Source organism: Pleurodeles waltl, chromosome 3_1, assembly GCF_031143425.1.
Source record: "Pleurodeles waltl isolate 20211129_DDA chromosome 3_1, aPleWal1.hap1.20221129, whole genome shotgun sequence".
Lineage (NCBI taxonomy): Eukaryota > Metazoa > Chordata > Amphibia > Caudata > Salamandridae > Pleurodeles > Pleurodeles waltl.
In genome coordinates, this window is record NC_090440.1 from 1,439,034,067 (window position 1) to 1,439,058,552 (window position 24,486).

At 44.0% G+C, this 24,486-nt stretch overlaps 1 protein-coding gene across 9 annotated transcripts in view; it reads right to left on the reverse strand.

The window, feature by feature from the left end:
* The window catches only part of DIXDC1 (DIX domain containing 1), a 523,962-nt gene that overhangs the window by 308,613 nt on the left and 190,863 nt on the right, over positions 1-24,486 (reverse strand). For all 9 annotated transcript variants that reach the window (XM_069224996.1, XM_069224988.1, XM_069224993.1 and 6 more), the window contains one exon: positions 1,813-1,938. In XM_069224996.1, coding sequence (XP_069081097.1) covers positions 1,813-1,938 — 126 coding nt within the window. The remainder of the gene's footprint in view (positions 1-1,812; positions 1,939-24,486) is intronic.

Below are 24,486 nucleotides of genomic sequence, written 5' to 3' on the forward strand. Positions count from 1 at the left end.
TTCACTAGTTATCCGTCGAAAATATGTTCTTTTTAATTAGCTCTATCACCTATAAAACCTTTCACCATATTGGTTCCACCAACTTGAGATCCAAATGTAAGCTGGACTACCCCGCTCCACCTATGATTTGGTTATGCCCCTTTAGTTCAAATTCCCTCAACCAAAAAAGCTGACTATGCGGCTAAGCTGTTTCCTGTCTTACTTCAAAATCTTGGGAATTCTCTTCTCTCTATTATCCATCTAGTTCCTTCTCTTATAGTAGTAAGGAAACTTCTTAAAACCTGGCTGTACCAGCAAACCCAAGTTTTCCTATGTCTTGTTTCTATATCCCACAGTATTTATCCCTGATGCTAGGATGCCCACGGGGGGGAGTGCAATTTATAAAATGTTTTCTTTCACGCATTCATTGAAAAATAAAACGGCTCATGAAACTCTGAAACCATGCTCATAGAACCACCTTGGATCAGAAGCAAAGAATCACACTGAAATTGCTTTCAAGAAGCTTCCTAGAGAAATAGGAACATGATTCCCTGAATGATATGCACAAATCCATCCTTTGAGCAGGCCCCACTGGGAACCAAAAGCAGGCCTGGCAAAAATGCTCAATCCAGCTCCACTCCCTTTGTCTCCTTGAACATTCCCTCACCTTCCATTAATCCATTCTCTCTCTCTTCTTCTCTCCTTCCTCTCTGATCGCTTTCTCTCTAAACTCTCACCTGTTTCCATTTCCTTCTCTCTTGAAGCCTCTCTGTGTCTGCTGCAGTTAACCTAGGAAAGCTAAGAAATGCTGGGAAAAGTAACAGAGGTAGCAGGAGCGGCCCTGGAATTTAAAAAACCACTGAAGCACCTACATCTCAACTGAAACTTAAGTTCTCCAGTCAGAACAAGACTCTCTACGACTAGTTCTAATTATGTCAATATGTACATTTCCTATTTCTGTGTTTCATGTGTTTGTACACTATAAATAGACATTGAAAATATATCACCAAATGAGATCATTCTCTGCTAAGTTGCTTCTGCCAAAATGATATTCCCCACTGTACCATCTGTTGTTTTTAAAGTAAAATAATTTTAACTCCTGTAACATGTTATGACTTCCCTGGATCTGAAATGTGCTATAAAAGACTTCAAACACCAAAATAAAAAAGATGAGTGAGCTTCATGCATGCATTGCTGAAATTGTCACATAAGGGCTCCATTGGTACAATGACTAAAGTATTTTGGAAAGGGCTTTGGAATGCTTAGCTTGCTTTGCTGTGCGCTGTATTAGAATGCTGTCTTTGGAACGTTCGTCTGTGATTGATTAATACAGTGTTTAGAACAGTGGAACAGTGAACTGGACGTGATGCATGGAGATATGGTGTGGTGATAGTGGAATGCCTGGCTGCAATGGATGCATGCAGTGCTGAAATTATTACTTCCAATGCTTCAGTGAAATGTGGTGTAAGCGAGGATGTCATTTAGGGGTCACTAGGGGTCGCAGCTGTGATCCCTGGCTTGCTGCTTACGAGAGGTGAAAAATTCAGTGTCTGGAACACAGTGGCAACTCATATAAAAAAATTGCTTTTAAATGTATGTTGTGTGCGTGCTTGCAGGTCGGTGAGTGCTTACGTGAAATGTGCGTGTAAGCACGTTTGTGAGAGTGAAAAATAAGGACAAAGTGCCAGTGATGGGCATGCAATGCAAATCCTATTACCCCGGGCATTTTGGTGAATTGACGTTAATGGGTGTAAGCAGTGACAGGGTGTTCATAATTATGCTCAGAAGTGACTAATACATGCGGCCTTATGATGACTGCTTTCTGACACTTACCTTTCGCTGATGTTTGGTGCATGCGGATCTTCTTTGACGCCACAAACTGCAGGACCTTCTCCACATTTCCCCTCATTTCCTGTGGACTACCAGGACTTCCCTGGATCCCGTTCAGTCTTTCTCCAGCTGAAATGAGAAACCATAGCAGTCCTTACAATTATTCTGCCTTTCCTTCATTTTAACACCCTGAACTGAATATTCCAGTTGACAAAATAGACAATGTCAAATAGCAGCAACTTTACTATGAAACACTCATGCACTGCTAGTTATATTTTTTTTTTAATTAATTAAAAAAACACTACTGCAGTCATACTTGAACATCCCATGAATCCAAAGGAACGGAAAAGGCCTTCTCCAGTGAGAACCCAAGACACTTTATCAACCTTCTCCTTTGGATAAGATCAGCCCCATTTATCCAGTAACAAAGAAAACTGCTAGCAACTCTCTTCCATTGAAAACACTTGCTTGCCGCTGGCCAGTTCTCCATCCATGACCTCCAACCCACATCCACAAACTTACAATATCTATATTTGATACATCCACATTTAAGAAGACATCCAAACTAAAACAATGCTTCACAAGTTAATGCAGCGAAGATTGAGAATGCATTTTATTATACAAGACAGGCCTCAAACAGCATCTCCTTTGTAAGCTGGCACACAAGTCTTGAAACCCAGTTCAAAGATACAGGACCAGCGTTTATCCTCTTTCCGTCCTTATTACAGTACCTTCATATACTGCACTTGTTTGACTGATAGCACCCATAAGTTCCTGCTCTCTCTAAAACTATGGTGCTGCACCACCAGTGGCGTAGCTAGGTTGCCATGCACCCTAGTGCAGCCAAAGCACTTGGGCCCTATCACTAGTGCGACATCTCACTTAGTCGGCTACCCTTACACTCCTCAACTTCCTTCGAAAGAGTCTACATATGCCATATCAAAACTCACTACTACTCTCACGCACACACCATTGCATTTTTATTCCCTGCACTGCACTTCTGCAAGTCAAATTCACATCCATAACCTAAAAAGCATTACCAAATCGAAGGTTTGGCCCTTGTGAAGTGCATGCACTCAAAGATATACCTGGCAAGCATCCATACTCACACTGCTGTCCTCACATATGTGCATCCCTCGTGCTGTTCTCACACAGGCATATGTATTACAGTTACTCTCATTTTCCTTCTCCCACTATCTCACTTTAGGGAACAACATCTTGTTGTTTCCATGGGTCTCAGAAGCATAACAATTCCTTTTTCTAGTTTTAATAAAGAAGAATTGTCCATTGGTGACCCCCCAATAAGTTGTTTCAAAGTTACCTGTGGATTTTATTAACATAAAATGAAACAAACAATGCACCAATCATTCATTTTCCCAGTTCCAGGGCTCAGTCCTAAGTAACTCTACTTCTTATTCTTACTGCCATCACCCACCCTCCATCTGTCAGGCTGCGCGGAGTGATTAATATGACTGGTTTTGCTTGAGAAGCCACCCAGCAGCATGGGCATAACTTCTTCCATGACCTCTGCTGGTATCGCACACCCAGGGCGGAATGGCGCACTAGGCATTTACAAAAGTGAGCATGCACACTGCCCTCTCATTCAGTGTGGGCACAATGAGGTCTTTGCAGCAGAAGATTCTGCTGCTCAGGGTCAGAGTCCTACAATTGAGAGAATGGGACAGAGCTAACAGCAAGCTCCCAATGCTTTAAGAACTCCTGTGGCCCTAGTAGGCACTGGTGTGAGAATAATTTTCAGACTGGGGTGCTGCCATCAATGTTCCATCACTAAACTCATAGGGATTCTGAAAAATCCAAGCACCACAAGAACAAATGTGTGTCACAAAGGCGCCACACCCATTCAGTAGCAGAGTGGTAAGGGTGTAGTATGTAGCTGGTGTTGCTTTTAGGAGCACACTGTCACAGATATATTACTAAAGCATGGTGTGGTAGCCACTGTCATTACAGACAGCACATTTTCCAGTGAAATCACCACTAAATTTACACAGAAATGCAATTTTACTGATGAAACTATACATCGCACGAACAATAATGTGTGGAAATTGGGTTTCAGGGAACATTTGCCATTTGCTCATCACCAAGAAAATTGCCTTAATTTGTTTCAATCCTATTAAAATCTTTGTTTTCATCACACTTTAGAATCAGAAAAAAGTGCTACATTTGTGCTTTCCTGTTTATTTACTATGACATATTAGTACAATTAATTTGTAGGTATTTAAATTTTTGTTGTGTAGTAGAAGAAAATGACACCCTAAAGCCTTTCCTTTCACTCCAGCAATATTTTCACATAGTTCACTTTACAAAATCCTCACACTTTCTAGTAAATGAATGAAAAATAAACACCAGTCTCCAAGTTAAAAGAATAAGCTGCAATTTGTTGTAAGATTAGACTGACATTTGATCTCTGTCTTTGAAGACACTGCAAATGTGGCAAGATAAATTCAAAATGTAAAGTCATCTTTAATGCTGGATCACCTTTGGAACTACAGAATGAGTAGTTAGTTGCCCTTTCAGGGTCAATGGCTGCTGTAGCGAGTCCCCCTCATACCTCTGGGCCCTGGTGCATTGCACTGGCTGCACCACTAATAGATATGCATCTGTGCACCAAAGATCTTGGCCATTGTTGTGACTTCAAATCGATGTAGCTGCACAGACCACCTGCAGTGTGAACTTTTTTTTAAATTCTGTTTTATTAAATTTTGTTCGAAAGAACAACAAATAAGTCGAAAAACGCAGTGCAATTCAGTGTGAAACATCAGAGAGTGAACACCACCCCAGAGTCAGAGAAGAGGCATGAAATATACATCAACAACCTGATCAAAGCCAAGCAGCACAACATTGGATACCCTCCAACCCCTCTGGCAAATGATTCGCTGTGTAACCAATTCCTCATAATACCATAGATACAACATCATAATAATCCACAGTTGGTTGTCCCATCTTCCGACTCACAAAACAACCCATGCTTCAACCCTCATTTTCAGTGCTGCAATCAGAACTGGACTCCTCTGAACCCAAGAAGCGTTCCAGTAACGCCCCCTAAGCCATTATATCTTTTAGGGCACCCTCCTCCCTGTGTGTCATTCTCATATTCTGCTCTTCAGCAGCACCCCACTCCAGTACATCACGGGTCCAGAGAGGAATAGTAGGACACCGAACACTCATCCAGCTGATAGACACTCTGCGTCTAGCCAACACCAATGCAAGCTGTGAGAGTCTATGTGGGATACGCTTGCCTTTGGACCTACGCATCACACCTAAAAGACAGGTCAGTGGTGTTGCCTCGAGCCCCAATCCTGTGACCCTATCCATTATCCGGACCACCTCCCGCCAGAAATGTTGCACCTCACTACAGGACCAAGCCATGTGGAGAAAGGTCACACCTATCTGCCCACATCTAGGACACCCAACCACCTTCGTCTGGTCAATCTGGTTGAGGCAGGCAGGTGTGAAATACACATGGTGAACAAAGTTAAAGTGCAAGAGCTTAAATCTGTTATTACAGGAGACCGTGCACACCAACGATAGAGCCATATCCCATTCCACATCCTCCAAAGGGTCCGCCAGTTCTCGGTCCCATGCCCTACGCGCCACACACTTCAACCCTGGTTGATCCCCCCTGAGCGCTTTATAAAACCGGGAAATCAAGTGAGATTCCTCCCCCCAGTTTATCAATCTATTCAACACCTGCAATGCAGCAGGAGCTATCGAAAATCCAGACCAAATCTCTCGAGCCACACTCTCCAGCTCGGCATACTGCAGAAACTGCCCATGGCGCAGTCCAAACGTATCTTGCACCTCCTGAAAGGAGATAAACTCCCCATTGGGGTATAAATCACCCGCTAATGCAATGTGAACTTGAAATGATATGTAATGTTGTTTATTTTCTCCACCTAAATACTAAGATACAAGAGGGCAATTTGTGTTCCTGTTCAGAAGGGACCTTGCCTGGCAGTTTCGGTTGAACTGTTCCTATTTTATCCGGGCTGATGTGCAGTTGGGTGATCTCTGTCTAAAGAGGCACAGTGGGTGGAAAAAGGATGGACTTGAATGTAGCCCGAGTGACCCTGCACACCATCTATCTCTACCCATTACCAAGCCTGTAATCCATGTTGCTTCCGATAGTGCTTCTTGGAGCTCCAAAGCAATGTCTGGTATATAAATATACAAATGAGATAAGCAAATTTACACAAGAATGAAAGTGCACCTCGGAAAACCACTTGGGTGTAAAAAAAAAAACTTTGTTATAGAAATCCCATAAGAAACCAAAAGGCAAAACACATTCTAAAACTCCACAGAAATGATCAGAAACTCATTCAAACATATGAGCGGCTTCAAGCGTGGTCGGAAAACACCTTAAAGGGATCTGAATAATCTTCTCCAGTGTCGCAGTTGATGACGTCCTACAGTAATGTTTTCAACTGCCTTTGGATTCCAAATACCACTGTTTTCAAAGATGACCTAGGAGGACTTGGTTATGGATGTAAAACCAGATGAACAAGAATGACTCATATGTATAGGTACATATGTTTTTATAAATGCTTTCTTGTTTAAGGCATCGCTTTATGACATTGTAATATTGTGAGCTGCGATGCAGTTAGCCGTGACTCAATGCTATTTTTTAGTAGACTATTACATTTTGGTAATTCTATTAGGGGTTTGATATATTACTGAGAAAAACAAATATTTATGGGAGTGTCAAGTAAAATCAATTCTGCAGCTATAGGGACATAGGTGTCCAGTACCTTATGCATGGTTGCAGTGTTTTAAATGTTAGACTCACAACTGTCAAACAGGCATACTGCTAAAAATATGAATAGAGCGCTTAGCGTCCCCCTTGCAACCAATGGCTTACTTCAATCAGACTCCTTTAGCCATTGCAGAGAGACTTTGTCAATCTCATCTTAGCTCAGCTCAGCGGAGTATTCATCTCTCACTTAATGTTGTTTGGGTTTATCGTTCCACCTCCACTCGAGTGCTTGCACTGGACAGCATGGCTGACTACATTTTAACCATAGCTCTCTCTGCCCCTTCCTGGTAGCTGCCTCTCGAGTGGCTCACATTAATGTCCTAACATCCTGCAAAATCCAAGGTTAGCAGCAAGTAGGCCTACTCAGATACTGAGACATACAAAGACTTGGAGGTATAATTTGGGTTAGCCCAGATACAGATATTTAAATATTTCCAACAAAAACGTGTTCTATATAAATACATGGAGTGATTTGTTGATGTAGAGGAGTGCCCACCGCCTCTGAAGACAGCGGACTCACTGAAGCCATACTAACCAAGACAATATTGCCAATTTACAAGATTCTAATTAATAATGCCCGCAAATGAATGGGACTGGTAAGGGACAGATGTTTGAGAGAACACACAAAAGGTGATGGGAGGATACTTGCCATAAATCTAACCACTGGCAATCACTTGGAGTATCATTCCAGCCCATCGTTCTTTTGCCCACCACACCACCTCAAAGGAGACCCAGCTGTATGAAAATCAGTCATGACCCTGCTCCAATAGGAACAGTCCAGCCCAAACTGCCAAGAAGGTCCTCTCTGAATCATAACATAAGCAATCCAAGACCAGGTTCACCCTGACTGGGGTCCTTTGTCTGGTGTAGCTTGGTTCCAGTGGCACTGTGAGCAAGGGACTCTTGTATGGGTGTACTCTTGTCCACTTAGGGTGTTACATCCAACACACAAAAGGTGATGGGTAGATGCTTGCAATAAGTCTAACCCCTGGCAATCACTTGGGGAAGCATTCCAGCTCATTGTTCTTTTTCTTCCCACACCATCTTGCTCAGTGCACCCCTGGAATCAAGCTACACCGACTGAAGAGCTCCAATAAGGGAAAAACGAGTCTTGGGTTGTTTGTGTTCTGGTTCAGAGAGGACCTTGCTTCGCAGTTTGGGCTGTACTTTTCCTATTGGAGTAGGATCAAGACTGAATTGCAAATGGTTGGGTCTAGACCGAGGTGGTATGGTGTACAAAAAGAACGATCAGTCGGAATGCTATCCCAAATGATTGCCAGTGGTTAGACCTATTGCAAGCATCCTCCCATTAACGTTTGTGTGACAGAGGGTTCAGAAACCTGGGGCATCTGGATGACACAGAATGGGAGAGTGATATGGGTACCTCAAAGTATTACGATAAAAGCAGGACTACACCTCATCTAGTTCAACCTGCTGAAGAGAATATACTGCATCGCACACAACTGAAAGCACATAGAGTCCCTAGGTCTGACATGCCTCAATGGGCATGGGGACAAAGGAGAGAATACGTACATATATGGAGGGCCTTCCTGCAGAAAAACGTGTTCTGGGAGAAGGTAAGAAACTACCTAAATAAAGTGACTAACACAGCCATCAACATGGATACCAAATGAATACTGTGTTTATGGGGAGATCACACAGTATACAAGTATGAGAAGATAATGTGTAATCCCAATCTGGGTCTGGCCAGACGGGACATAACTGCTAGTTGGCAGTGGACTCAACCATGGCTTTAACGACTGGTGCCACAATATGGAATGATGCAGGAAGGCAGAAGAAGTAATATATCAAACCAGAGGATCTCCAAAAAAGTTCAAAGATCTGGCACAAATGATATGATACCATAGAGGGTCATGATCAAATTTGTAGAGAGAGGAAGCCCAGCTAGAAGAATGCTGGGGGGTGTATTCATTTACAGTTGTAAATAACTGATTGGTCAAAAACACCAAACACAAATATGATGAAAATCATCATGTCTGATGAGTCAGGTGTGTTCTCTTTCTGTTGAAACTTAGAAAGAAGTAAAAAAAATAATGAGCTAATGGTACATATTTTGGACTTTGAAACCAGCTCTATTGGCTTTACCAATGCCTGTTCGGCACTTGCCACAACCACTGCACACCTGGGACTGTCTGATGCAGCTCTGCCTACCATGCTTTGTGTCCTTTGTAATTATGCTGTAGGTTTTGAGTACTAATAATAGCTCTTGTCTTTGTTTTCCTTTCCTTCCTCCCCCACCATTTTTGTAATACTCCTATGAATCTTAAATTAGTGTCTAACACCCGGGTTTACACACTACTAGGCGTTGCCATCAGACCTGTGATTATGCATTTCAGCTGAATTTTGATTGTTAACATCCTATTATCGTACATAGCTACAGCAGCATGTTAACTTTTGTTTTCTCCGGTGAATTTCATTTTTTTTTTTTAATCATATTCAGTGTTGAGCACACACCCAACCCCCTCGGGTAACCCGGGGTCAACACTCCCACTGCACACAGCCTTCAACCTTGAGCAGAGGGGTTTTGGCTGTGGTCAGGACATGCAGCCAATCCCTCGCGGGTCCCCAACCTCTCAGGAGTGCCCACCTACCCCGCTGTGAACTGCCTTTGACTGTGTTCAGTGGGAGATTAGCCACAGGGTTTGGCCCCTGGACAGGCTCTATGCGCAAAACCCAGTGGGTGCCCAAGCTCCCAGGCTTGCCCAAACACCCACTATGCACAGCCTTTCACAGTACGCAGCAGTAGGGTGGTCCTGTGGCTAACCCAGTACAGGCAGCCAACTCCCACTCTGCACAGCTTATGGCCTGCACAATGGCGGCTGGCTGCAAGATCTAGTCTATGACTGACCCTTTTCATTTTTTTAAATGGTTTCTTTGGTATCGGTACCACCATACCACAAGAGTAACTTAGCTGGGTACCAAAGTACTAGGTGCTGGTACAGTGGTACTGGCGACCCAACATAATTTTTGCTTTCAATTTACTCTAAGGAGGGGTCCATTTGGGGCACTGCCCTGTCCACCCCACACAACCCTAGGGGTCTGAATGTGCCTATAATGTCCACTTATGTGGCTGCTTAAAAACTTTTCCAGGACTCAAGGGCCAAGTCCCGGATAATAGCAATTGCACCAAGGACTGAGTCCCTAATAAAGGCACTGCACCAATGTCTGAGTCCTTGATAATGGCAACTGCACCTTTTTCTTCAGTGTTGTGACCATCCAATCAGATCATTCGGTACCAGCACCAGTACCACATTACTGAAATGACCGAAGAGAGAAAAAGCTCCTTTCACCAATCGGAATGGCCTATATTTTGGTATTGATGGAGTTCTGCAGGACTCCTGTGGGATCAATCACCCAGATATACCTAACTTTTTCTGAGGGTTAACCCTTTCATGACGAACCTGAGCCCCACTTTGAATGCTAATTTCTTGAAAACTGAACAGATTTACACCAGATCACAAAAAGCATGTTTTCTGAGTAACGTTCAAATTTTTTTGGAGGAAAACTTTGAATGAACACCGGCCTGCTGTTTTTAGGTCGAGCACAGCAGCGCGCAAGCGCTGCTTTTCTGACATGTTGGTATCTATGTGGGCTTTTAACCAAGCCCACAGCACACCCATCACTATCACTCGTTCATGGGCTTGCCTTTAACAAATCCTTTGTTATCACTGGTAAATGGTTTACATTTGTCCCTCGTTGGGGCAGTTTTGTTACTGCCTTGGACATCAACACTGTTACATGGATAATTACACGTTTGCCGATATGTTTGACTGCGGGCAAACTTCCTTTTCCTTTTGTGTCTCTCCTTCACACTCATACTCATGATGGCCGTGGCGCTTTGAATCAGCTCGCTTATGTCAACTGTTTTACTTTTCATTTTCAATTTAAGTGGCAAGAAAAGTCCAGTTAGGAATTTACAACATTAACAGCTCTAACTCAAGCAAACGTGAGACCCATTGCGTTGCAAATACTCATTTGTATTATAGGTGAAAGTTTCCTATGGGAATCAAGATAGGTAATCACACTTATGGGTCCTACATATTTCTTTGCTCCCACTTGATGAATCAGCTCAAAACATTCTATGAATGTGCCAAAGTGTCTGAACTACCTTTCTGAAAGATGTTTGCAGATTCAACTGCATCAAACGTATTAGCACAACAAAAAATTACTTTCCTTTGGAAACTCTGATTTAACTATAACTGCACAGTGGAAGTACATAATGCAAACTATACATTATAGTACATTATGAAACTATATTATACTCGCACGGGGCCTTCAGCCAGCCCTCTTCAGCCATTGGTTTCTTTTTGTGTCATTCAAATTTATTTTCTGCCCACTGAACGATACTGCATGGGACAGTGATTCGGTCTGCTTCACTCATTACCTAACTTCACTGTGAGTGACGCCATTCTGTTTTTTCACAAGCAGCACGTCCACACACACAGTCATTTTTTTTCAGTGCAAGCGACTACTATGGCAATATGTACATTTGAGACTAAAAAGTAATTTTTGCTTTTAGCTAATTCTTTATATTCGGTACCAGTACCACAGTACTGAAATGACTGAAGAGAGAAAATGCTCCTTTCGCCAATTGGAATGGCCGATCTTTTGGTACCGCTGCAGTTCTGCAGGACTCCTTTGGAACCAATCACCCAGATCATCAGTTCCCACAACAATAATGTTTTACACAAAAAATTACAAAATGAGTAATGACAAACCCAAAAGGCTTGCAGACAATGTCAGGCTCATTGGCTTTGCCGGTGCTTGTTTCTTATTATTTTGAGTAGCAAAGGTTCTTCACAGCCTGTCTTCTTAATCAAGCATTTCCCCTAATAGGTATAACTATCTTCTCTTAGCACAAGAACTGTTACATTTCCCATTCAAAAAACGGCAGTTCTGTATGTTTCGTGCTGTACACACGCTGTGGTGCGGAATAAACAATAAACACAAATACGAGATTCGAATATATATAAGGAGAATTCTGTCTCTCAAATTATCGCAATCTGGGCCTTTAAAATGTTAATCTTTTGGAAGAGATGCTCGTTTGCCTTGGCCGGCACAGCAAGAACACGGGTTTACTGATATGCGTATGTGAAACCTAAACATTTTTTTTTTTTTTGCAATGAGCAGTGTGTTGATTATCATTAGGTCGTAAGACTTACATCCAACTTCTTGTGTATAGATAACAGGAGTTAAAAACGCCGATCATCAGTTTTAACATGATAAAGACATTTTATTTTGCTTTACATTGCCTTTTTGACGTGTTGTCTACAAACACTGTGAAGACCTGGATAGATATTACACAACTAGGTGGATGCTGGTGGCAAGTGCTTCACAATGCAAATTTCCACATAAACAATGGCAAAGTCGATAGGTTTGACACTTGCATCTGACAAACTTGACAAAGGCTGTACAAATGCTTGCTGCAGCACAAAATAATAAAAAGGGATTGCTGGGTGTATAGAATGTATGCAAGAGATAAACAAATTGTGTGTTGGGGATATACTGTTCAAATAGTGCCTCAAGTATTCCAATGAAGGCAGAAGGATACACAAACTCTCAACAGAAATAAGGAGAAACTGAAATACTCCTGTGGGCTGATCCGACATTTGACTGGCAGCGTCTCAAACCAATGGATGAAGGATCCTGGGCCAAAGAAGCCAAAGGCTGGCTGTGTCATACCACCCTGGAGTGTGAAAGAAAACAACGCTTCCAATGAAAGGCCCAGGCGCCATTGCATGCCAAACCTAAACAGAGGCCACATGGAGCATATCAAAATCACCCACTCAGTTACGAACACAACCTCCTAAAACTCGTTCAGTGACAGGCTATCTTTCTTGCCTCAGACTTTAAGGAGTCGAAGAATACCTCCCCTATCGACTTTCTGCCGCTGTCAAGTTGGAAGCTACATGTGTGTTCCGTAGATTCCCACCTGTGGTACATGATCCCTGTATTGCGCTTTCCACCCCAGCACCACTCGGTCTATGAAATATCTAAAGCTCATCTCAAGGCATACGCTATTCGACTGTCCTCCTTCAAGGGAGCAGCTGCCAGTGGTGCAGCAGGTGCAGTGGCACCGGGGCCCTCAGGTGCGATGGGCCCACTGGTGCTAGATTATGGCTGCATTTTAAACCCACAGAAGGAGCATGGGGCACTTTCCTTGTTTGCTTAGGGCCCATGGCATGGCTCCTTTGCTAAACACTGCCTTCCTCAGTCTCTTTGTCTCTTCCTCTGTCTGCTAGTTTGCCAGTTCTCCAGGGTAATGTTTCCTATCCTTACTTTCAGATGCAAGGCTTTGATATTTATGGGAAAATCGAATAAATGTCTAAACTTATATGAAAAGACCCTCTGGACATGCTGATCCCTTGTTTCCCCTCGCGTACAAGCGAAGTTTGTCGAAGTTTAAAAATAATGCAACCATTTTTTTCTGATGCCACCACTTTGATAATAACAGAGAAACATGGATCAGCTTTTAAACGGCTGCTCTGTATTCTCTTGAATGCGCTGCCCTGGAATCAGCGCCAGTTTGTGGCTGCCCTCAGGGCAGTGCATTCAACACAATAGGGTTTCTTTTCGTGTTTGGACCCGGTGCACCTGCTTAAAGGTGCGTCATGGCGCTGTAGGGGAGCGTGCGCCCTATCTGTGGTAGGACCCCAGATCGCCTACTGGGCGATTTAAACGTGTCGGTTTTTACCCAGCATTGACTTTTGTGTTGTTTGAGCGTCCTAAGCACTTTCTGGAACATGAGGTAATATAAGTTGCTAGATGAAGGCTGCAGTTGTGGTTGCGTTGCTCTCGGACTGGGTTGCTTCGGGGCTCAGTTACTGATAACGAATTTCATATTCATTACAGCTCATCAAGTCAGTGTCATCTTTAGAATTTTTGGGGCCCCACAAGACATATGTTGGGGGCCCTTGATCGGAACAACTTTGAATTTTATTAAACGTTTTCTACTAATTCAAACCAGGAAGAGGTTAAACAATATTGAAATATCCATGTAACCAGCAAAAATGCAAATATCCATGTAACAGGGTTGATGGCATGCAAAGCGCTCGACTACTGCTCAGTGAGATAATGCTGCCTTCGAAATAAAGAGAAAAAATAGTGCAGAAACCATACGGAAAACATGGGGCCTCGTATGTTTTCAGTAGTTGGCCGGTGCGCTGGAGGAGGGCTGAACACCGGAAAAGTCATGATGTATGCATGCCTTTCACTAATGAAATCAAGCTAATTTTAAAAACGCAAGCCCACAAACCAACCAAACTGATGGGCTTGACATGGGCGTAGTTAAAAGCTTTGCGCTCGACCCTATAAACAGTAGGGAGCCCAAGTGAGTAGTTATGGTGAGTGTGCTCTCTGTCTGCCTGATGTGAAACTCATGGAGTTTTCCATGTAACCCAGATCGGTTTACTTGACTGACAGTTTTTCTTTTACAGAATAAAATTAACTGTTTAACTCTCATCAAGGTCTGAGGAAGGTCCTGTGAAATAATGTTTTGGATTGCAGTATTGTGCCTTTGAAAGTGAAACGGGTTATTGCACTGCAACATATGGAGGGTGTCCTTCCATTCTACTTGAGCCAGAATGCCTTCAAGCTGACTTCCCTTGCTTTGAAAATGTCTGTAATGTTGTGTTTGGTATTTTAAAAGGGATGGCACAAACAGGGCTATCTGTGATATGATTATTATATATGTATATATATATATATATATATATATATATATATATATACACACACACACAGAAAAACAAAGGTTAAAGAACATTATAGGTAAGTGAATTTGTTAATGACAACATTAACCTCTTAGCTGCTGGGCCTTTCCCCCCCCCCGTGCTGAGCCCTTTTTTGGCTATTTGGGGTAGTTTGCGCTTAGGCCTTCATAACTTTTTGGCCACATAAGCTATCCACGCCAAATTTGCATCCTTTTTTTCCAACATCATAGGGATTCCAATGGTACCCGGAGTTTATGGTTTCCCCTGGAGGAGACCAAGAAATTAGCCAAAATACAGTGAAAATTTCGTTTTTTGTAAAAAAATGGGAAAAAAGGGCTGCCGAAGAAGGCTTGTGGTTTTTTCCCTGAAAATGGCATCAACAAAGGGTTTCTGGTGCTAAAATCACCATCTTCCCACCTTTCAGGAACGGGCAGACTTGAATCAGAAAACCACATTTTTCAACACAATTTTGGCATTTTACTGGGACATACCCCATTTTTACTATTTTTGGTGGTTTCAGCCTCCTTCCAGTTAGTGACAGGAATGGGTGTGAAACCAATGCTGGATCCCTGAAAGCTAAACATTTCTGAAAAGTAGACAAAATTCTGAATTCAGCAAGGGGTCATTTGTGTAGATCCTACAAGCTGAAATAAAAAAATATTGAAGGTGAGCTGAAAAAAACAGCCATTTTTCTCCACGTTTTACTCTGTAACTTTTTCCTGCAATTTCAGATTTTTTAAAGCAATATACTGTTACGTGTGCTGGACTCTTCCGGTTGCGAGGATATATAGGGCTTGTAGGTTCATCAAGATCCCTAGGTACCCAGAGCCAATAAATGAGGTGCACCTTGCAATGGGTTTTCATTCTATACCGTGTATACAGCAATTCATTTGCTGAAATATAAAGAGTGAAAAATAGGTATCAAGAAAACCTTTGTATTTCCAAAATGGGCATAAGATAAGGTGTTAAGAAGCAGTGGTTATTTGCACATCTCTGAATTCCGGGGTGCCCATACTAGCATGTGAATTACAGGCCATTTCTCAAATAGATGTCTTTTTTACACACTGTCTTACATTTAGAAGGAAAAAATGTAGAGAAAGACAAGGGTCAATAACACTTGTTTTGCTATTCTGTGTTCCCCCAAGTCTCCTGATAAAAACTGTACCTCACTTGCGTGGGTAGGCCTAATGCTCGCGACAGGAAACGCAACAGGGACACATCACATTTTTACATTGAAATCTGACGTGTTTTTTGCAAAGTGCCTAGCTGTAGATTTTGGCCTCTAGCTCAGCCGGCACCTAGGGAAACCTAGCAAACCTTGGCATTTTTTAAAACTAGACACCTAGGAAAATCCAAGATGGGGTGACTTGTGGGGCTCTGACCAGGTTCTGTTACCCAGAATCCTTTGCAAACCTCAAAATTTGGCTAAAAAAACACATTTTCCTCACATTTCGGTGACAGAAAGTTCTGGAATCTGAGAGGAGCCACAAATTTCCTTCCACCCAGCGTTCCCCCAAGTCTCCCGATAAAAATGGTACCTCACTTGTGTGGGTAGGCCTGGTTTGTATGCACTCACTAATGGTAATTTTACTATGGAGTGAAGGGGTGTGGCATAGAGTATAGTGGTGATGTATTCTGCTGGCAATGGTAATTTTGAGCCGATGTAGGGGAATGAGGTATACAAAAAAACAAAAAACAAATGTATATATATAAGGCTCACGCAAAACAATATGCAAATGCACTCGTTACAGGGGAATGGGTGCATTATGTATTTAAAGGGATGAAGGAGATGTGGAAAAGCACAGCCAAGAGGGAGTGAAAAGACTGATATGCAAAAGCGGAACATGTGCAAACAATCACCTAACAACCATTAGCAAATGCAGTGTTTCTGGTGGGTCTTTTTAGGTACTACCCTTAAATGGAGGAGCACATCCACCAGTTAAACAAACGGTGAGCACGTGCGTAAAGGTTGAGACCCCCATCCTTATCATTATTTACCCTTTATGCTTACAGGGTGACCTAAGGGGTTGAAACTGCTATGAGGCAAAAAAAAAATGCCTCAACAACAGCATTGTCTTTTACTGTTAGGTTGGCACCTTGCTGGACAGACGGCGATCTCTACAGCAGATGCCTAGTCCTCGGGGTTGGCAGGGGAGATTGCATTTGTTCCTAGAAACCCCACCCGGTTTGCTGTGGTGGGAGGTATACCTTGGCCCTCTTCTGACTTGGGTGGCTGTGCAAGGCATCTCGCCGGGTGTTTGGGGTGGAGGGAGTTAGGAGTTGGGAGATACTGAGCGCTCTCCGCTCCTTCTTCCCCCTTCCCCAGTGCGCCACATTGATGCAAGGTGGGTCAAGGGGAGTGAGGTACGGCATATAATATAGGCCTTGTGAAAGGCAGAAAGAGTAGTAGGTTTGTGCACAAAAAAAAAATATATATCACATCTGAGCAGGGGAATGTGAAAGGCAGAAATGGCAAACAGTTTTCAATTCCAAGCATTCAAATAAGTCACAGTGCGGCAAAACAAGAGCTAAAAGGGATAATTTTATACTGGGGGATTCAAATCCTTTTATGTCTGTGGTGAAATGGGAAGGGATTGAGTTGCCTCTCAGGCATCCTCAGGTTGTCATCATTGTTCTAAGTAGGTGGGTACGGTAATGTTTAACGAAAGATGTTAGAAGAAGAATTTTCACAGATGGAAAATAAAGACTATCACACAAAATAAAGGGGAACATTGGCAGGTACTCAGGCGGGGGAAAGTTAAGGGCATGTAACCTGGACACAAGTAAGCACTACTCAGTAACGAGCACACATGTGAAGGAAAGAGGAGTGGGTAGTCAAAGCAGCTGGAGTGCATACAACGTGCCAAAGGTAACTTAGCTCAATACCGTAATTTCAACGAACAGTAGGAGATGCCCAGCAGGCTTTTAGGGGGAAGAAAAAAGAAAAAAAAAAAAAAAGAGCATGGGGTATCTCTTGGACATATCAGGTGTTGTGATGCACGTGTCCGGTAGGACAGCGAGGGACAGCAGGGGGGGGGCAAATGCATCTGGTCGGGTGAAGATGAGCAAGATTGTTAACAAGTTGTTTTCTATTATAGGTTATAAGGAAGGAGAGAGTGCAGTGAAATGGCAAAGGGGGTAGGGTTCCCCAGAGTAAGGTGGTGACACGACTTGGGCAGACGGTTATCACTAATGTAGCAAAGGGAAACAGGAAGAAATATAAAGGGCCGGGGGCAAGAACACCAGGTAAGTCTAAGCAACTGGGTGGAGCAAGCAGGAATGGGAGGTACAGTAAAAGGAAGATAGTGGGGCTGAGCTGTTTTCTCTCCTCTTGTAAACTATCTATGGTGCTAGTATGGATGGACTGAGCCCACCTGTATTTCCAAGTACTTATACCCCCCAACCCTCCCTCCCACTTCACTATTTTAGAAGGCACCTTTTGCTATACAATAAATGCCCCACAGACCCCCTTGTTCCAGTCTCATAATTGAGGCACAATAGCAAGGTGGATGGGGTTAAATAAAGCGTTGGACTACTGGGGCTGATTAGGGGTAAGGAAGTAGGACAGATCTTATGTCTCTCCATTGAGTCAGGCCCATCTGCATTTACAGGTGCACGCACACTTAAGTCCGTTCCATTACCCCAATGATTTTCAAGGTTCACTAGTTAGAATATAACAAAGGTGACCGCACTTGCACTCCAATAACACTGACACCTTTCATTATGCTAACGCCTATTTCATTTTAGGTCAGCTGCAAAACGGATGTGGATCAGACGAGCCCTGATGAGGGAGTGCCCCACATCGTCGATTTAGGTCTGGCTCAGAGGATGTGGCAGGTCCTGGTAGGGGTGACCCAGGATGTGAACTACCAGGCTGGAAAACATACCCCGGAGGTGACAACTACCCCTGCCCACCTTACCAGAGTGCACATTCAAAGGATATAGAGGAGTCACAATAGTGGATTTTATAACTGGTAACACCTAAACACTAACTTAGGCGGATCAGTGTGCTACCAAGAGGCACAACAAAAGATAATGGAGGTATCAGGGGATAGCACAAAAAAAAAAAAACCTTGTGCATGCCTCAGTGGCAGTCTTGAAGGAAAGGGATCGGCCAACAAGGAGGTTCCACTAATGCCTGAAACTGGTGAATTGGATGAGTTCTCTGAGTCGATGCCTGTTCGAGGAATGGGATGAGCCAGTGGGAACACACTGTCAGGAGTGTTGAAGGGCATGAACAGCCGGCAGCAGGGGGGGATGCAATTTTCCTGTTTTGGCGCACAAGGGTCGGTTACAGGGGTAGAATTCAGGCATGCCGAGCCCGGGCAAGGAATTCAGATATTTTGATCATCCGCTAGCAGTAGAGGCAACTTGTTTCAGATTATGAGGGAATCCCTCACTGAGTTGGCTAGGACCATGGATGTGAAAGAGGTGATATCATCAGAGACCATCCCCAGGAGGTCCTAGATAGGGGCTAAATCCCAAGATAGTATATAGATGTCAAGATGAAGGCTAAACGGCCTCATGGCCAAATTCCTGTTGGGGGTAGCCGTAGGTAGGATTAAGCATAGTTTCATTTGCGGCAGCCAGACTAACATTGTCCCCATGGGGTACACATGTCAGACGTGCATCATTGAATGCAAGAGGTTATTCGTAGAGTGGAAGAATTGAGGCGCACCTATGGCGTGGGGGGTGGCCTTGCAGGCAGCGAAAGCTCCCTGCAAGGCATGGCGGTACTTACAATGCGATCCTTAAGAATTATGGCAAGGTGCTGGAGTGGAACAGGCCACAAACAAGTGACAGTCAGGACCCAGGGTGGTACTGACAGGCTACCACAATGGCCTTGTGGTTGAACCGGAAGGGAACAATCAAGGGCAGAGCCTGTGGCCCAGAAGAAATTGGTGTAGAGGTGACTAGGTCAACTGGAAAAGAAGGATGGAAACGTTCACCCAGGATACCAATTCATTCTTGGGCTGGAAGCTGACGCTTGCCCTGATTGAAATGAATAGTGATACCGGAAGTGAATGGTCAACCGGTGGGCTGGAAGTAGACGCTTGCCCGAAAGGAAGGTGTGGTGGTGCCGGAAGTGAAAGTTCACCTGGCTGGGTTGGAAGCAGACGCTTACCAGGAAGGAACTGAGTGGACGCACCGGAAGTGAAAGGTCACACGGTGATAGGGCACCTGGGTCAGACTGGCCAGCGCTGAATGTAGGGCACAGTGCTTGGGGCCGTGACAAGGAGGGCACAGGCTTGTTCCGGTTGGGGCTGGAAGCCGACGCTTGCCCTGAATGCAAACAAATGGTTTCCGGTTGGGGCTGGAAGCAGACGCTTGCCCTGAATGCAAACGAATGGTTACACACCCCAAGGTGATAAGGCACCTGGGGCAGACTGGCCGGCACTGAATGTAGGGCACAGTGCTTCGGAGGCCCATGAAAAGAAGGGCAATAGCTCTTTGAAGAATTGAAAATGGTGGTTGAAGGATCGCTTTTAAGTTGAAAATTGCCTAATAAACTGGGGCCTCAATTCTTCCAGAAAAGCAAAATTGGTATGGTCTGAGTTTGTGGGATCCGGGTGGGCGACCAGGTGGGAGGTGCCGCCGCTATGAAGGCCTGGTCTGTCTCTGCTGCAAACAGTGTGCAGCAGGAAAGCGAGGGAGTTTTACAAAAAGGGGAAGGAGAAGTGGAAAAGTTCTGTCCAAAGTTCCCTTCCCCTTGTATGCGGGCCTGCACTACAGGGCAAAGTCGAGGAAGCTGGGGGGGACACAGGATTTCCCACAGCAAGCTTAGCCCCCTGTGAGCGCTGCTGACCGGCTCCTTCTGCCAGCATCAGCCCAAGAAGGGGAGAGGGGCAGCCAGACACATCTGCATGCCTGGGAGGCGAAGGGGAAGAGGACAGAGAGCCCAGGACTTGCTGGAGCAGCTCTGCAGCAACATGTGAATATGAGCCTGAACTTTTGTGCTGAGGACGCGCAACCATACCCTGTCTGAGCAACTTTTTACATAGCTATGGGCAGCTTTTAACAGCTTGCAACTCTGAAGGACGCTCGCAAAGTTTAAAGCGTAGCCATTTTCTGCCATTTTCAATTCCATCCATGTTAACTGTATATGTTGTACAGATATGTTACATTTTGTCCCACTGTCTGATGCAAATGCTCACTAGTTTCAAATTTCACACATAAGTGGTGGTCGGCCATTACCTGCTGCTTCAACTGTGAAATACTTATACACATTTTAAGAATCCTCCTCATGATTGAACCATAGCAACTGAGGAGGTCCTCAACAGTCTTTACTGACAACAACAGAAAGAAGACTGCGAGAATCAAGAATAGTTGCCTTCTTAGATTAGGCTCACATTCACTAGCCCTTCCACATAATACTGGAAAGAGGATTGTAAAGCAAGGTGCGGTGGCCATCTTGTACTAGGCTCACACTCATCGACCACAACAACAGGATTGGTGGCCATGTTAAAACTAATCAGCTGCTCATCAACTTCAACTCATTGCTCAGACACCTCTCAACTAACCCAAAACAACAACAATTGGGATCAGTCTGTAAGAAGCTGGATCCTTACGCACTTCTCCTTGACAAGCCCCAAACACAATACCTCTGAAAATTATTGGTAAGAAGTTGGATCCTGGCATCAGCCCCCAACAGGTTGTCGACACCAGCTGCCATCAGCTCCACCCCAACGCCCTTTTCCAAATCTGGTGCAAGATCAAATAACCCCCAAATCTTCCCAAAGACGCAATGAAAAACCTAAAACACAGGACCTTGAGGGACTTCCAGGAAACCCTCTTCGCAGACCAATACCACTGCCAATGTAAAGGCTCTCTTAAAAGTGACCTCCTCCTCTTCACAAACAACACTGACCTATAGACTACATCCTTAAGCAGTTTTCTACCATCCTCTTTTCTCTCGGACATCCCCTTTGGATGTAAACCTAAATGCTGCTCCCCCTTTGACCTCTCTGTCAACCTTTCTATATTCATTTACAACAATGGGAAGATCATGTTCCAATCCAACAACACAAACCTCAACACAATCAACTTAATTTATCTCACCCTCAGACCCTCCACGATCCCCCTCTTCATCCACCCATAACACCTCCCACCCACTCCCACGCTTTCTGGTCTACGCAGACAACTTCTCCCAACCCAGACTCACCTACAATCCGTAATGCTCCCCACAACCTATAGCTCACTGCCAGTTCCAGACCTTGAACATACCTCCCACAAACCATTTCCGCACCGTTTCTCTCCAACTTTCCACCTGAGCGAGACAGATAGCCCTCATTTTATTTCCTTGTAGGCACCAGGTGCCGTTTGGGAGGTTCCTAGCCTCCTTGGTTGGGTGCCATCTTAAGAGGGAGTCTTCTCCCTTTTTTATAGATTTTATAATTTATTAGATTGTTCTCACAACTTCTTTTTATTAGTGTTTAATTTACCAGTATACAGTTGCTCACAGGGGAGCCTGGGAGAACTGGAGAGGTTGCAGGACACCAGTTTATGCACCTTTCTTTTCCCCTGCTGTTTTTTGTGATTGCGTCTTGCAGAACCGTAACTCTGCCACGCCCCTCTCATGGAGGGATATTAAAATCTGCAACAAGCAAGTCCGCGCAGCTACTCCTGAGTGAGACGGACAGCCCTCATTTCATTTCCTTGTAGGCACCAGGTGCCTTTTGGAGGTGCCTGGCTTCCTTGGTTGGGGCCTTTATAAGAGGAAGTCTTCTCCCTCGTTTATGGATTTTATGATTTATTAGATTGTTCTTACGACTTGTAATGAGTGTTTAATTTACCAGTATACAGTTCCTCACAGGGGAGTTCGGGAGAACTGCAGGGGGTTGCTGGACACCAGTTTATGCACCTTTCTTTTCTCCTGCTGTTTTTTGCAATCGCACCTCGCAGGACCGGCGCTCAGCCACGCCCCTCTCGTTGGAGGGATATTTAAATCTGCAACAGCACATCCGCACAGCTACTCCTGAGTGAGACGGACAGCCCTCATTACATTTACTTGTAGGCACCAGGTGCCTTTTGGATGTCCCTGGCTTCCTTGGTTGGGCGCCATTATAAGAGGAAGTCTTCTCCCTTTTATATGGATTTTATGGTTTATTAGATTGTTCTTACGACTTGTTGTAATGAGTGTTTAATTTACCAGTACACAGTTCCTCAAAGGGGAGCTTGGGAGAACTGCAGGGGTTGATGGATACCAGTTTATGTACCTTTCTTTTCCACTGCTGTTTTGTGATTATGCCCCGCAGGACCGGCGCTCAACCACGCCCCTCTCATGGAGGGATATTGAAATCAGCAACAAGCGAAAGAGCTCTTCCGAGTGATAACAAAACTGACTATCTTGCCAAGCATTAACGTTGCCACATACAGCCAGCTCTTACGCAACAAATTGGTCCACGATTTTATAGAGAAGGTTAATTAAATCTACTCCAAATTTGAGATTTCCAACACCACCACACCAGTGGCATTTTATTCAAGAAAGCTCAGGACAGATATCTTTCAGGGCATTTTTTCCAGTTTCCCTAGACGTTGGAGCAAAAAGGATCATGTCCCCTTGACCCCTGCCTTCCACCGCTGCTCAAGCTGGCACCAGACAACAATGATCCAATCTCTCTGCCATCTTAAATTCTATGTTTATTTCTGGGGCTTTTCCCTTACAATGGAAAAGAGCCTCAATCCTCCCCCTGCTAAAGAAATCAGGCCTGAATCCAGTTGACCACAACAACTACCGCCCTGTCTCTTGCCTTCCTTTTCCAGCCAAGATTGTCAAGAAGGAAATGAATTCTCAGCTCTCACAGTTCATCCATGATAATCTCTTGTTTGACCCATCACAACTTGGTTTCAGACTAGAGCACAGCACAGAAACTGCCCTGATCAAAGCTACAGATAAAATTAGGGACGGTGCCGCTGCCCTCATCCTCCTGACTTATCGGAAGCCTTTGATACGGCTGACCAAAAGCTGCTTTCAGTCGTTTAAGGAAATTAGGCATCAAGGTTAAGGCTTTGGCCCTTTTGACCTCGTTTTTATCAGGCGCAGAGACCACTGTTGCCCTAGGCCAATTTGAATCATCCCCTTTATCCTTCTTAGTCCTGTAATTTTTAATGCATATATCACTGAGTTGGCCTCCTTTATTAAATAATTTGACTTTACTCTAACCTCATATGCTGACGACATTCAGATAGTCATATCCACTTTTAATAATGATTCTGATCCGGGAGTCTCCACTCATTTCCATGACTGCATGTACACCATCAGTTCATGGATGAGTAATCATGGTCTGAAACTCAAGTCAGACAAATCTGAGGTTATACTGTTTCGAAATTTAGTGCCAGCATGGGGCCCGTCATGGTGGCTCAGGGATCTAGGTTCCCCTCCTATCCCTGTAAAAAAGGCTAAACATTTAGGAATACAAATTGCCAACAAGTAGAATCTAGGAAGCCAGTTAAACTCCGTTGTCTCCTCCTCTTTCTTCACTCTTAAGATGCTAAAAACAAATCCTCCCTATATCCCGATCACCTCCAAAAACAAGCTGCCTTTACTGCTCTAGCTCTATCTAAATTAGATTACTGCAATGGACTCTACATGATCTTACAGGACCAGCACCTAAATAAGCTACAGATAGTTCAAAATACAGCCGCTAGACTTCTCCTTGGAATTCTGAAATTTCAGCCGATTTCACAAGCAATCTGTAAGTTACAATGGCTCCCAGTGAGAAGCCCAATTAAGTTCAAAGCCCTATGTACAGCCCATAAAGCACCGCACAATTTGGGCCTGACTTCCTAAAGAATTGTTTTCAGTGGTACAAACCTAATAGACTTCTGCGCTCTGCTGGAACAAGGAAACTGACGATTACAAGATGTAGGAAGACTAATTGGGGTGGCAGAAGTTTCATCACACGGACCACCACGCTCTGGAATAGCCTTCCCTCTCATATTAGAGCTCTGCCCTTGCTGATCTTCCTTAAGGAAGGAACTCAAACCATGGTTGTTTTCCAAATAATCTGTTGGCTTATCCATTCTTGTTCTAGCAGTAGCCACTCAGGGTAATCGTCTGCTTTATAAGTCCTTTTAACATAACAAACCATTATCTCTAACTCCGGCTGCTGTTGAAACACCTCTTTCATTCCCACAGTCAGCCCATATGTCCCCACTTTCCTTTTTTGCCTC